At 37.4% G+C, this 14,612-nt stretch overlaps 1 protein-coding gene across 3 annotated transcripts in view; it reads right to left on the bottom strand.

Annotated features, from left to right (window-relative positions):
* Window positions 1-14,612, bottom strand: part of GRID2 (glutamate ionotropic receptor delta type subunit 2) — a 680,978-nt gene that overhangs the window by 128,285 nt on the left and 538,081 nt on the right. For all 3 annotated transcript variants that reach the window (XM_039710747.1, XM_039710749.1, XM_039710748.1), the window contains exons 9-10: window positions 14,453-14,554; window positions 2,194-2,391 (exon numbers count right to left, since the gene is read on the bottom strand). In XM_039710747.1, coding sequence (XP_039566681.1) covers window positions 2,194-2,391; window positions 14,453-14,554 — 300 coding nt within the window. The remainder of the gene's footprint in view (window positions 1-2,193; window positions 2,392-14,452; window positions 14,555-14,612) is intronic.

The raw sequence follows: 14,612 nt of genomic DNA, 5'->3' as shown, positions 1-14,612 counted from the left end.
GAGGCTTGTCTCTTGCAGAACTCATTCCTGGCTGACACACTAACAAGCAAAGAGTACTCCCACTGTTTCTGGAATTCCTCCACTTGTTGGCCAGACTATCATGTACAACTTGGTTGGGAAAACAAGGAAATGCTGTGTCTCAAACAGGTTAGGCCTTTAATTTAAAACTATTCTCTGCTCCTTTACTTGCCCTTATAAAGTTGCCAAGTGGATGGAAATGTGAGTTCTGGGGGCAGAACGCGGCTCACAGTAAATAAGAAAGCAGCCTTTCAAGAACAGCTTGCACTTGGTAAGGGGTAGATAGACACTGGCTGCTCGCCCAGAGGCTCCTTTGCCTTAAGAGGGACAGAGAAAGGGAGAGAAGGACACAGTGAACTTTAACTCCTAATTAATTATGTAAGGATAAGGAAGATGAAAAATTTTACACTGCCATAGTATAAGGAGAACATGGGTTTTGAATTCCAAATGCAGTTCCATTAACCCTTCATACACTGTAGATGTGCAGAAAGATTTCATATCCATGAAGACTCAATTACAGCAAAATCAGAGCAGGCTAGTAAATCTGTTGCACTTGAGACATGGATTTACAGATCTGGATGGTTACCACCTTCAGTGGGCTACTCCTTTGAATCCCTGCCTGCCAAGGGAACAAGAATGCCATACGTGTTTTTCCTTGGAGCCATTTGGGTAGTTAGGAGCTCTGCCTTACCATCCATCCATTGCAAATAAATAAAAAAACATTCCAGGCCCACTTCCATTTCCAGACCATCTAGAATTAAGACCCTCTCCAGTCTGTGTTATGCAATGGTCCAATGAGCACTGTAGGGAGCAGGGTGTAGCATAATATCAGATTTAGAGACAGAAAGCATGTTAAAAATAAATCAACGGGCCATTGTGCTGTTACGTCTCAAAATTAGATGAGGGATTTTTAGTTGTCAAGGCTTAGAAGGTGACGGAAAATCTACTTTTCTAGCTGTGTCCACCTTACCAATTGTGAATTCACGGCTCCAGCTTCATAAGGACAGAGGGAAATGGCAAAGGAAGTTTATTATTACAGTGTAGGTAGGTGCATGAAAGGTGATACGGGTGCAGAATGAGTAGCTGGGTTTTTCCATTCCAACAGGCTTCCTGCTGCTTAGGAAGGCATAATAGGTTAAACCTATCAGTAATTTTTAACCCATGGAGGATAACAGTTTCTTTCTTTTTTTTTTTTTCAAAAAATATTATTTTATCTTCTTTTATTGAAAGACTTAAGTCCTGTACCTTACCATGTTGCTCCTTGCTGTTAGCTATGCTTACGAATTAAATTCCACCTTCACGTTTGGAAAAACACTTCTATGGCCAATGTCTAATTTGCCAATGTCTAATTGGCCAATGTCTAATTACATGAATATCTACTGCAGTTCCTCAAGGAAGCACAACAAATGTAGGACTCTACAGCCATAAAAGCTAACCCCACATGTTAATTAAGAGCAAATAAAATACATATATTCACAGTACATATGAGGCAGCAGCAGAATAAAGTCTGACTAGTCTTTTCTCTCTCAATGGGAGAAACTCCAAACAGATAAGATGCAAGGAGTGGGCAAAAAGGAGAAAGGAAAACATTGCATATGCATTAGGTTCAATTTATTTATACTGCTGAACAATTAATGTCAAATTAAGTAGACTAAATGGTTTATTAATTACAGAATAGATAATATGTTACTCTTGATTAATACATCTACATAATGTGTTATTATTATATATCAATAAAACATTTTCTGTTGATTATATACTTCATGTGTTCATCACATCAACATTTTTCTAAGTGCTATACATTATTTATGTAATGTATCACTAATTACTGCAACACCAATTTCTCCTCTTTTGAACAGCCTCTTCAACTCATTTGTGTCAGGACTTGCCAAACTAATTAGGGTACTGTGCATCCCATTATTTGACTAGACTGAGATTTTACTTTCGTTGGGAAAAAAAAAAGATCATCCTGCTTCGTAAACAGTTAGTAACAAGTATAATTTCCAGCTTTTCCAGTGCTTTCCAATGCACGCTATTCCAGTGCTGGCAAAGTACAATAAACAAAGTGTTATCAATTACCTGTAAAAAAGGTTACTGGCTGCCACAAACAGAATGTAACACATATTTCTTAACTTTGTCACACATTATTACTTAGTAAATGATTAATGACCTTACCTTAAACACCAGTTCTCCTATCAGGCCGTTCCATGACCCATCATCCTGAGGACTCCCATACTTGTGATCTGGTGCTACATAAATTTCGTATTTAAAGCCGAGGTAAGTGGCCAAGGCTTCCAACACATCTATTGAGAAGCCCTGATACTTCTTTGGTTTTCCCAGAACATTTTCAGACACCATGACAAAGGGCTCTTCCTAAACAAACAAAACAAAACAAAGGAGGAATCTGTTAATAAAGCAATTATATGTCATGTTTGGGTGCTGGGGTTTTTTAAACTAAAGCAGGAACTATTAAAATATTATTTATACAAAACTTTCCTAAAATACCTTGCTAGCAGTGTCCTCTAAAGTCTAAAAAATGCTATTTTATTTTGGATTTCCTTCAACAAAGAAATTTTACTATCTATTATATATTGCAGAAGTAGATCTTCTGCTGTAACGTTTCAACGGAATGCTTTTTAATAATGTCTGCTGACCACACTTATGGTCTGCAGGACAGACATACACTCCATGTCTGTCCATAAATATGGAGGATTCTACAGCACTGCCATTTTCCACTAGCTGGGCAAACACGGCACCTAATTCATCTTGTAAGGAAAGAAAAACAAGGCAAAACTGAAACAGGTGCTGCTCTTGTCCTTCTATTGTAACCTGGATATAGGCCAGCTAAACTTAAATAGTTCTATCCAAAGAAACTCCATTTGATTAGTTTAGGGACAATCAATTATAGGAGTAAAGACTGTCTATGAGAATTATTGGTGAATACTAATCTAAACCAAAACTGCCATAAAGGAGAGAAATAGATTCCAAAAGCTGATACTGAAAAGTCAGGTTTCCAACAACATGCTTTTCTCACTTTTCCGAAGACCTGTAGTAGCTTTCTCTATTTTGTTATTAAATTGCTCCTGCTCTGTTATCTTCCTGTTGCACAATCAATTTCTAGACATTCCCCTACACTTATTTTTCAAATAGGATGCAAAAAACCAGATCATATTTCTAAAGACAAAAAATATTTATTTGCCATAGATGCATTTCTCTTAGGCTTGTTCTTTATTTTTACAAAGAATAAAGCCTAAATGAAATCCATCTATGGCAAATATATATTTTCTTTGAAAACATCTGTTTGATCTAAGTACAGCAAAATATTATATCATCCCCAAAAGTATTAAGGTGCTCTAATGCATAGGTATTTTTTAGAATATGCTGCATGTCTTTCTCTTAATTCATTACACATAATTTTGTATAAGGTTAACAGAAATGTCTACTCTGAGGTGCAAAAAAGTTAGTTCTGACTTGTCATGGCTTGGCCAGGAGAAGCTCATGAAACCACTCCCTGACCACTTTGCTCTGGTCTGCAAAACTGACAAGCATATAAAAGGAAACAGAATTGATTTTTTGCAGTTCTTCTGGCCCAAAATTTCATTATATCTATAGTGGCATTTTTGTTGGCATTTAAAATATTTCTTTAATATTCTACTACATATATCTGTAAATTACTTGGAAGCCAGATTATTTCTACCATTTTTTCACTAATCGTATACCTCACTAATACTTTTAGCTTGCTGGAATGTCCTTCTATAAGAACAGGTGTCACTGAATTGCAGGCAGAATGTTCTTGAAATAAGAAAGCATCTTTTGTAAATGCTTGAGCAAATATTCTTAAGGACAGTCACATGCTGAGGATGCTGCCAAAGAAGAAAGGATGCAACCAGACTGCACTGTCAGGATGTTCTTTTCTGACTCCAGGAAATCCAGGAAAAAACCCAACCCCAAACCCAAATCAAATGGAAAATGAACCAAACAACCCCACCCTTAAAAAAAAAAAAAAAGTTACGGATGGATTGTCTCAAGTTATTATTTCTAGTTCTCTGATAAAATTTCTTTCTTTCATAGTATCCAAGATCAGTGAAATTGACTAAAAATGGAGGAAAGTAAAATGAATTCTTAAAGTAGTTTTCCAGTGGCCAGGCTCCAAGAACATTGAAGGAATGGAGACAAAGTTGATGAAAGCCTCTCTTAAATGAGAGCACAATGTGAATTCAGCTTTGCTGATCACCTGAACAATTGATTCCAGAATATAGACTCAAAATTACAGGGAATGAATGTTTCTGCAACAAATAAAAACGGTAGTTCATCAATCTGAACACGCTACACACAAAATTATAAATATTTATGTGTACAAAAGATGTTTTAGATGTTGATAGTTTTCATATTAGAAAGGATTAATTTTTATCACTAAATTATTTAGCAAATAGCTGCTCATAAACTGATTTTCTATCCAACTGCTCATTGTAGTGATTTAATATGCTGTTTAAAATGCAGTTTGTCACAGTTAATATCCTTATTAGGACTTAATAGTCCTTTATTAAGCAATGTAATATTGTTTGCTGTTGAGAGATTTACAAAAAACCCCAATGTCCAGTGTCCTATATATATCTAATGAAATATAAATAGTCAATCAGCTTTCTGCAAAGCAACTAACATTTTGCAATTTTTGTTGAAATCCTTTAATCACATTCCAAACAAAACAAAACCAATCTACTGCCATGATGGTTTTTTGTGCAATTGTTTAAATTTCTGAGAATGCATTGAAAGAGGATGAAAATATTTGTCATGATATTTCCCCTCATAAATCCTGCAGCTTGAAATATGCCTATTGTTATTTTCTTTTTCTTTGCAATGGGAGGGTGTTATGGAAGCTATGGAAAGGTGCACACATCCCTACAACATGGATGTTAAAATTATTATCTCCATCCTTGAGAAAGTTGAACTTGCAGAAAGAAAATAAACATAACAAAACAACTAGGACAATGATGAGCTTGTAGAAAGTAGGTGTGAAAATCTGGTGAGCTAACTGATGATTTTGAAGGTAGGAAACTTCACACAGATTATGAAGGTTCCATTCGACCCCAAAAAAATCAGGAAAATCCTGATACACTTTCTCTCCAACGCAAGTGTTAATTCAGACTATATAAGGAGGTCTTTATCAGAGAATCCATACAATTGTCAGCCTTGGAGATGCTCAAAACTCCCCTGGACAGTGTTCCAACAACCTGCTCTTACATTTACCCTGCTCCACACAGCTGCCACCCAAGGGTCCCTTCAAACTTAAATTGTTCCAGAATACAGTGAAGTGATCCAAGGAAGGCCACTGCTCCTGCTTCTCCTTTTCTTCCTCTTGGAGACACCTCTCTAGGGGGCTTATGAGCCTCTATGGGGCATGAGCAGATTCCACAGCCTGTAAAGCCAGGGGGGTCTGGAGAAGCAAACAAGTCACAACATTCATGACAGAGGAGAAAAATAAAAGAAAATGAATAGGTTGCACACCCTTAAATTCTTGTTTTTGCAAGGTTGATGATCTGCCTCACTGAACCACATGGATATCCAGTATATACAGGAGATGGCTTTTCCTCCAACCTCAGTGGAGATCCTTTAAGAGAGGAGTTATTTTCATTCCACTTTACCTTCAACATGCCCCCTCCTTGGATGCCAACTGAGCGCAGCACTACTAAGTCTGGAAAAGGGCTCCTTCTCAAAATAGCTCCACAGTTATCACTGCCTGGTTTCTTCTTGGGATCAAAGCTATGCTGCCCTGACCCAGTGGACGATGGGTTTAAGACTTGGTGGATTTTACACAGGACTGTGGGTTAACCATGGTGGACAGCTAAGCACCACACAGCCAAAACCAGCTGCAGCAAAGTGAAGCTCAGCAGCAAACAGGTGAAGGTTATACTGGGTGAAGCTGTGCATATTGCCTTTTGCAGCTGTAGGAAGAAAAAGTCTGGCTTCAGAGGTGATTATGTCCCTCAAGCAAGAGAAACTGCAAAATGCTAGACTGGCACAGCTTAGGAATAATAAAGGTGAACCCAAGAAAATGGCAACATGGTATAAAAGAGGGAAAGCATTGGGAAGATGATGTAATAGTAATGTAATACTTTTGGGAAGAAGTTCAAGAAAATGTTTGTCCCTCTTACCACACGTTTTAAAGAAGAAGCCACAAAGTAAGTCTGATAGAGGTTAACAATAAGCCTATTGTTAAGCCATGTTAGGACTGATGTAATTTAACATTCCCAGCATCCCTGGAAACTGGTGTGAGATGGCATGCCATGACCTGTGGGTCCTAGCCATGTCCCCTCCTGGCTGCTGCAAAAATTAACCGTGTCCTGGCCAGCACCAGGACAATTTGATAAATGCTTCAAGAGTCTAAGACTTAAAAGTACAAAATACAGTTGTTATTTACTCTGATAAAATTATCAGACATACCAAAAATTTGGATAAAATATCTGGTTTGAAGTAATCTTTTTACATTCCTTACTATAACCCACTAATAAAGTTAAAAATAGGAAAGGAGAGAAAAGCTGTTGGGCACAGAAGACCTTCACACTTGGAAACAGAAGGAGCAATACTCAAACTAAATAGCAGAAAAGAACAATTAGGCTGAGTTTAACTTGGCTGTGTTAATTAATTAGACAATCAAAGAGAAACATCTGTTTGTAGCTGTGCTACAGATGTGGATGATAAAGTCAAGCAATAAATTCCAGCCTGAGATGAGGCAGGGAGGGAGAACAAGAGAATGACTGCTTTTCAGAAGTTCAGTTCCCTAAACCCAGAGTCTCTGTTTGGGATGATTTTTAGCCAGTAGAATAGTGACTTTAAATTCCAAGCTTTGATAGTAACCTTTTATTTCCTCAATAAAAATAGAGTTTTAAAGATCCAGTATTTTGGTAAAGAAGCTCTCTTTTTTGACAAATTACAGAAAATGTTATTGAAAGAACAGAAAAGTTTCATTAAGATCTTAAACACTGTACTCTAATTAAATACATGAGAGGAAGAAAAAGTTGTGATCAGTGGACTGTTTGCAAGGAAGTGGTGTTCTTTGCTCAGCTGGTCATTATTTTACCTGTTCCCACCAATTCATTAGGATATCTCTGGACAATAAGACAGATTTTCTCTCCAATTAAAAGTGTGGATTCTGTGGCTTTGAGACTTACTTCAGGATAGAAATTACATGGAGCTATGATACACTGCTCTGCTGCACTTATTTGTGAAGGTCTTTTGCTTATTCTAAATATAAAAATGCTAAAAAGCTGGGATATACTTTACAAATGAAAAAGCAAAAGCAAAACAGAAAGATTTGGATTATTTTCCTGGTCAGCTAAATCCTCTTTACCCATTAGCATGGAGAGAAACTTCCTAGCCAGGGCACTATACTGAAAATATTGAGTAAAAAATTGGCTTTTGAGGTTAGAGAAGCTAATCACTGCTGGGATTTACAACACAAATTTGAGCTCTATGGGAGCTGGAGGGGTTTAGCCTGGAGAAAATGATGCTCGGGGGGACATAATTGCTGTCTAAACTATGTGAAGGGAGGTTATGGCAAGGTGGTAATTGGCCTCTTCTCCCAAGAAACAAACTATAGAACGAGTGAAATTGGCCTCAAGTTGTGCCAGGGGCAAATTACTTTGGATATTAGGAAAAAAACTCTTCACTGAAAGGATTGTCAAGCTTTGGAGCAGGCTGCCCAGGGCAGTGGTGAAGTCACCATCCCTGGAGACATCAGGAGATGTTAGAGACATCGATGTGGCACTTTGGGACATGGTTTAGTGGTGGGCTTGGCAGAGCTGGGTTAATGGTTGGACTTGATGATCTTAAAGGCCTTTTCCAATCTAAATGATCCTATGAAGAGAGTTTTGAAATTAGGCAATTATATGGGTGGTTAGAATTCATAAAGCATATGAAAATGACCTCTGTGTCTACTCAACAAAAGATTCTGAACACAGTGGAATATAATACTTTCATAGCAGCACTCCATTCAATAGGACTCGAGATTCATTAAATTTTCCCTCTTTCTTCACTGAAAGCAGTGAGGGAAAAAGAAAGAAAATTTAAAAAAAAGAAAGTGAGAAATGAAGCTCAGTTTTGGGCAAGACTGTCAATCTGTGCTTGACACTGACTCTAGAAACAGTGGACAGCCACATTAAATGATTTCCAAAGCCCAGGCTGAGCCTTGGCAATCTCATGAAGCAAATATTCACTGTGACACTCTAAAAACTCCCATTCCCTGCCAATGTTAAGAAACTGCTCCCCAAACTGATATTCACACTTATTACTAGATTTCTCAACTTCCTTCCCATGGCTGCTGGATGACCAAGCACAGCCATTATAACCAATAAGAAACAAAGTCTGATAACCTGTAACCAAAATATTATCAAGCACAAGATGCTATTGTCTTGTTGCTAGGCAAAATCGGTTTTTTCCTTGACTGAAAAAATAATGAATGGCCCCCTTTTATATGTTAGATATTTTGCATTTCCTTCCCCAAAAGACTTTGGTGAAATATGCAGTCCCAAATACTTAATTTCCTCAACTGCTTTATTGATTGCTGTTTTGGGGATTTTATTTGGCTAGGAACAGCACAGCAGCTTGTTATTTTAATCGAACAACAATGTACATTAATTCATGTTAGAGTCAATGACCAAAATTTAATTGAAACATTTCATTCTTTCATTACAGAAATTCTCCCACTATCAACAGTAATAAAATTGATGCAAAACATAACACAGTCCCCCACCTCTTAAAAAAACTCATACGTAGATGAAGGATTGAAATCTACAAGATCTTGGATAACTAAATATTGTGCCAATGGGCTTTGTAACTGTATTGGCACTGAAAGCCACCATTCTCTGATCCTGTGCTTTTCAAAAAGATTGATTACAAAGTCAGTTGTACTAATAGAAAAGTCACCTTTTCTACAGTAAAACACTCATTCACATCCCAGAAACGGAGTACAATATCAAGTGGATTTTACATTTGGCCTATTTTTATCCATGCATGTAGTCTGTCACTTTTTGGATCTGTTTATTGTCATCCTCAATTAGACAGGAAATTTGTTTTTTAGTTACAGTACTTTAAAGAGTATTTTTCCCTCAAGTGGAATGGTAACATCTGGATTTATTATGAATTTTAGTTTAGTCCTATTTACAAGAAATGAACAAAGAATGTCAGCCCCTCTTCCCAGCCCCTCTTCCTCCCATTTCTCAGCAATGGGACTAAAACTCCTTTCAAAGCAATCTATGGCAATGGTCTATTAGAATGCTGCCAAGCTTTGTGCATTGATTTTAATCCACAATAACTTAATGCAGGTAACAGCTCTTTCTGACCCATGTGACAGGAATATGGATTGAGATTGGAATTGATTGGAGTGCTTTAGAGTGCGTCTAAAGAGTACAATGGTGGCTTTAATGCAGATAGTTCAGCTACCTGAATTAGCACAAGTGTGGTATGGGTACCTGAACCTGCTGGCAGCTACACTGGACTCCTTCCTGCAGCCTTGCAAGGGCTCCTGTTCACGAGGAGCTGTGTCACACAGCTCACCTCCTTTTCCACCTTGCGTAGTACAGAAAGATAATTGCAGCCAGAGTGAGAGCCTCTTTCTGCTTCCAAGTCAAATTTCTGTGAACTGTGTGAATTGCTCTGGAATGCAAATGTGCCCACAGAGCAGATGGGTAAGGGTCAGCAAGCAGATAAAGCCAGGGAGCCCCGAGAGGTAGCCCTCGACACAGAGATGAGTTAGGCTGGTCCTACCAGGCTTGGCACTGCACCTATCTTGCTGCCAAGCTGTGGCCCCAGCCAGGTCCCAAAACATTTGAATTGCTTGATAACCACCTTATCTAGTATATAGTACCTGCTATTTTAGAAAAATGGGTTGAAAATAATAATTGAAAAAAAAAAAAAGGTGCTGGGTTTCCCAGCAGGCTGTGAGATTAAAGCTTGTCAAATGAATGATCCCAGTAGTGAGTAACTGTAAGGTTTATAACCTGTTTTAATACAAGCTAGGTAGCTCAAAGGGACATAAAACAGCTATTAAAAAAGGCCTGTGCCCAGTCAGTAGCAATTTAAACTTGGCCCTTGTACAGGTGTGGTGGTTAGAAGAGGAATACAAAGACAGGTTATGCCTATGTCAAGGAGTATTAGTTTCTGTTTTTGTAATAATGATTTGAATTGTTACTATTTTGGGTACTATTGCACTCCAATATACCAATACATATATATATATATATATATATATATATACACATATATATACACACACACAGAGTATAATACATACCTCAATTAAAATTATTTTTCTTAAAGATTGTGTTTACTAGGGCAGAGATAGAGCTGCCTGATGATATCAAGAGACTTTACAGAAGTCCACAGCATTCAGATATGAAAATGGGGGAATGGAATCACGACTGCATGAAAAAAGTGATCAACAAAAACATTGGGAGAAAGTAGAAGAAGCACTATGAGAATATTGCACACTATTATAAAATATTTATTCAACATTTAATGAGGCATCCTGCACATAATCTTTCCTGAGGTTGATCTTTATGGTACAGACAGTCACTGATGTTTTTGCCCTGACATTTTTAATGCTTTATAACTTCTAACTGTTTGTTCCTCTGCATATGCTTAAACACTGTCTTATTTCATCTTCCTTATCCCTGTCCTTTCCCCAGTCACCCTGAAAGTTACTCCAGCTTCGGAAAGAACTTTTTTTTTTAACTTCCTTTAAGCCAGTATTGGAATTCAAATCCCAAAGACAGTTTCAGCTTTTAAAATCAGGCCTTAGCTTCATATCTTACTTTTCATCTCTGAGTGGTAAATTCAATAGAAAAAGGGACTGAAGATGCAGACCTCCTGCCAGCTCAATGTCCCTGAAGACATTGTCTGCTTTCAAATTTCTTTCTTTTCTAATCTGGGCGACAAATGCTCATGCATTAAATACCAACCACTGAGAATTAAACTAGTCCACATATGATAACATTTTCCACGGTACAAATGATGTTTCTTAATTATTTTTTCTTTCTATGCTTATCTACCCTTTTGGCAGTCCTTTCACTACATCACGTCCCACAGTGCCCACCTGCAGCCAAGGGTGACCAACCTGCAGTTCTGTGCAGGTAACCTGGGTAATTACTCTTGAGATACTGTGTACAGGGATGTATGGCAAAGCATAATTCAGCATGGCTTGCTGTTATCTGTCTTTCCTTTATCCTGCCTGCCTTCTCAGGACCCTCCAGATATGAAAATACATTCCTGTCTGGGAGTTGTTTTGAATTTTCATGTAGAGCCTAAAAATACCTTTTGCACCATTAGGATATTATATGTTATGCACTCTCAGGAAAGGCTCTGTACTTTTCAGTCAAGGTTTTAATGCTTTAAAATGGGGAAATTCAAAGTTTTTCCTTTTTTGAATAACAGGGGCTTTTTAAGAAAATACAATTTCACAAATACCTGCTGGCCTATTCATTGTCAAATGGACCAAATCTCATTCAATTTCCAAGGTCTTAATATTCATATGAATAATTCAGTAATTTCTGAGGCTAATACAATGATGCTATGAGAATATTTGCTGTATTTTAGGTCTTTTTCAATAAAACCGAACAACTGAAAAAGAGAATAAACTGAGACAGCCAAAAAGGATATATAGCTAAATTTGTTCTTGGGCAATTGTTCATTCAAGACACTCTGAATTTGTTTGGAACAGCTATGGTGACCTTTGATTGAGCTACATTTCAGAAACTCGGAATACATTTCAGAAATTCACCAGGAAGTGACTTGAACTTAAGAGCAACTTGTCAAACACAAAGTTCAGACTTCAGCTTCACATGCGGAAGCAGTCCAAGACAGAGATATCTGATATTTAAGTTAAACAAGATAAGCCTTTTAGAAAAGTGTAGAAAGTGTGGTACTACCCCAACCCAGATTAAAACATTGAATTATGGGTAAACAAACATGACCATAGTTCTCCACAGAATAAACCACTAAGAAATATTTGTTATTGCTATTTATGCAAATGACAGCATTCACATTTACTGCAGAAGAGCCAGGATTCTCTGCCAAGTGAAACCAGATGATTTCCAGTTTGGGACTACACTGTATTCTGCCATACTCGCAAAGAGATTTTGGTTAAGGTCTGCAGATACATAGCTCATAATTATTAAATTTACCTAGGGAAAGGAATTAGTTGATGGATGTGGATGACGGGAATTGTTCCGCATTTGCTTATTGAAAGACTGAGGAAATAAGTCACAATCATTTATGATTTTCAGACTCCAGAAGGTTTAATTTCATTAGTATAATGCAATAAAAACCCAGGTGTTGCAATTTGCTATCCTCTCAAATTCTACTACAGTTTTTAAAAAAGTCCTTTTCAACCTGAAGGCATAGCAAAATGAAATTGGAAGAGGAGAAGGGCTATCTAAAGGCTATCTAAAAAGGCATGAGAGATTTGAACTGTTAAAGCCAATTTACAAATTAATGCAAATTTCTCAACTCTCAATGAAAAAGAAACCTATTAATATTCAAAGGTATTACTATTTAATTTTAACACTTGTTTCCCTGGATCAAGATCATTCTGTTAGAAAATGGCAGATTTAACAACAAGAACTAATCATTCACAGTCTGTATAGATTCTTTACTTTTAACAGAAATGTACTGACTTAATTGAGGAAAGGGGAGAGAGATGGAAGAGAAAATATAATAAAGACCACCACTAAAATAAAGTTAATTGGTGAAATCCCTCCTGCTCTCACATCCAAGGTAAGAATCACACATTTTCATCACAGAGGTTAAATACAAATCTCCAGTTTTGTCCTACCCAGAAGATATAAAACTAGTGAGGAGACTGAAATGCCCTCTGCTGTGTTGAACTTTAAATTTCTGTCTTTGTTTTTATAATTATTGTAGAATCCTACTAGCATAGGCAATTATTTTTGTGTATCTTTGCAAGTTGATAAATATCCATGCTATTATAATGTGAAAGAAGAAGCTCGCTGTCAAAGTAACAAAGATAACTGGGGATAAAGCAAGAACAGTGGGGAGAGAGGAAAGAACTACTACTAAAAACAATGCTAATGTTCTAATTAAAATTTATTTTCTAGGCAAAATCCACAGATCATTTTTGTCAACAGATAATTATACTTATCAGGAGTATCAGGCAAAACAGAGACCAGCCACTGCCACCATGATGCTATTTTGATGAACATGCAAATAAAGTATAAACTTCCTCCTCTCTGTTACTCCTTTATTTTGTTTTGTTGGTGGGTTTTTTGTTTTGTTGGTGGTTGTTTGTTTGTTGGTTTTGTTTTTTTCCAGTGCATTCATTCTTCCTTGGCCAGATTTTGTTGTTTAGTTTGGCTTTGGGTTCTTTTTCAGGTTTGTGGGGGTTTTTTTGGTTGTTGTTTTGGGGTTGTTTGTTTTGTTGTTGTTTGGTTTGTTTTGTCTTGTAGATACTACCACAGGAAGTTTGCTAATGTACTAAGAACTGGAACGGAATGTTCACCCTGAGAGGTAAAGGTGTGTAAATACCCATAAAATAATTGCAGGGGTATGAAACTGCTCTGTCTGTGGCACTGACCTGCTCTGGCGATTTCACTTTCCACCCCTGACTCTTCATCATGCAGTCAACAATGCAAACCCTGAAAACTCCTCATCTTGCTGTTTATAAAAAAGTGCTGGGCCTTTAGACAGTGATCTCAAACACAAGTAGAGAGCAGCAAGAGAGAAATAGCTCAATCTAACCTTGACAGTTCTGCAGCCCTGGATCAACTTTGTATTTGGGTCCAAAGAGGGCTATATGTCTCATATTATTTTCTATATTTCTTTATTTTTTTCCCCAACTCTTAAAAAACTTCTCCTCAAGCTAAGTTTATGGCAGGGAATACACTGGCCTCATAACAGACATTGTCTGTTCAGCTTCAAATCAGTAACTTTTCTTAAAGTAAGATGCGCAAACAGGGGAAGAACCTGGCTGACAAAAAGCCAGGATGGGACAGTGGATGTTGTACCAAACTAACATTACTTGACCTAAGCTAACCTTGAATATTTTTCTGAGTGCGACAATTTGTGCTAGACTGCACACAATTTGCCAAGGTGATTGGAATTGAATCATTTAGAGCTTCAGCTAGGTAGCTTTGGCTAACAGGGCACTTAAGTTGCTCTTTATCAGCTCACATGCTTGTGTTACCTAATTTAGAATGTTCCTGTGCAAGAAACAGGTTCCAATGTTTTTGATTCAGTCTGAAAAATTCTGTACTGATAAACAATTTTATTCTGTGGAAAATTATCACCTTTCTAGTTTTTTTTTGACCAGCTTAAATCAGAGCCTCTAATACCAACTACTTGATGAAACCATGCACTTAGTAAAAAGATGTGGCAAAAGGAAAAAATAATTCCTGCCAGGGCAGAAGGATGAGGATCTGCTTACCAGCACAGTCACCACACGCAGAACCACTCCTCTCATGTTGTTCTCCAGCTTTCTGTCTGTTAGTGACCCATTCAGACCAGTTACAGGATTCCAGCAGCCAAGCTAAAAGAGAAAACAAAAATAATTTTCTCATTGCCTGTAAAACTTTGCTAGTCATTCC

This window comes from Passer montanus, unplaced genomic scaffold (genome assembly GCF_014805655.1).
Source record: "Passer montanus isolate IOZ18808 unplaced genomic scaffold, ASM1480565v1 scaffold23, whole genome shotgun sequence".
In the NCBI taxonomy this organism is placed as follows: Eukaryota; Metazoa; Chordata; class Aves; order Passeriformes; family Passeridae; genus Passer; species Passer montanus.
Note: the sequence above shows the minus strand (reverse complement) of the source record. Positions and strands in the feature narration are given on the sequence as shown.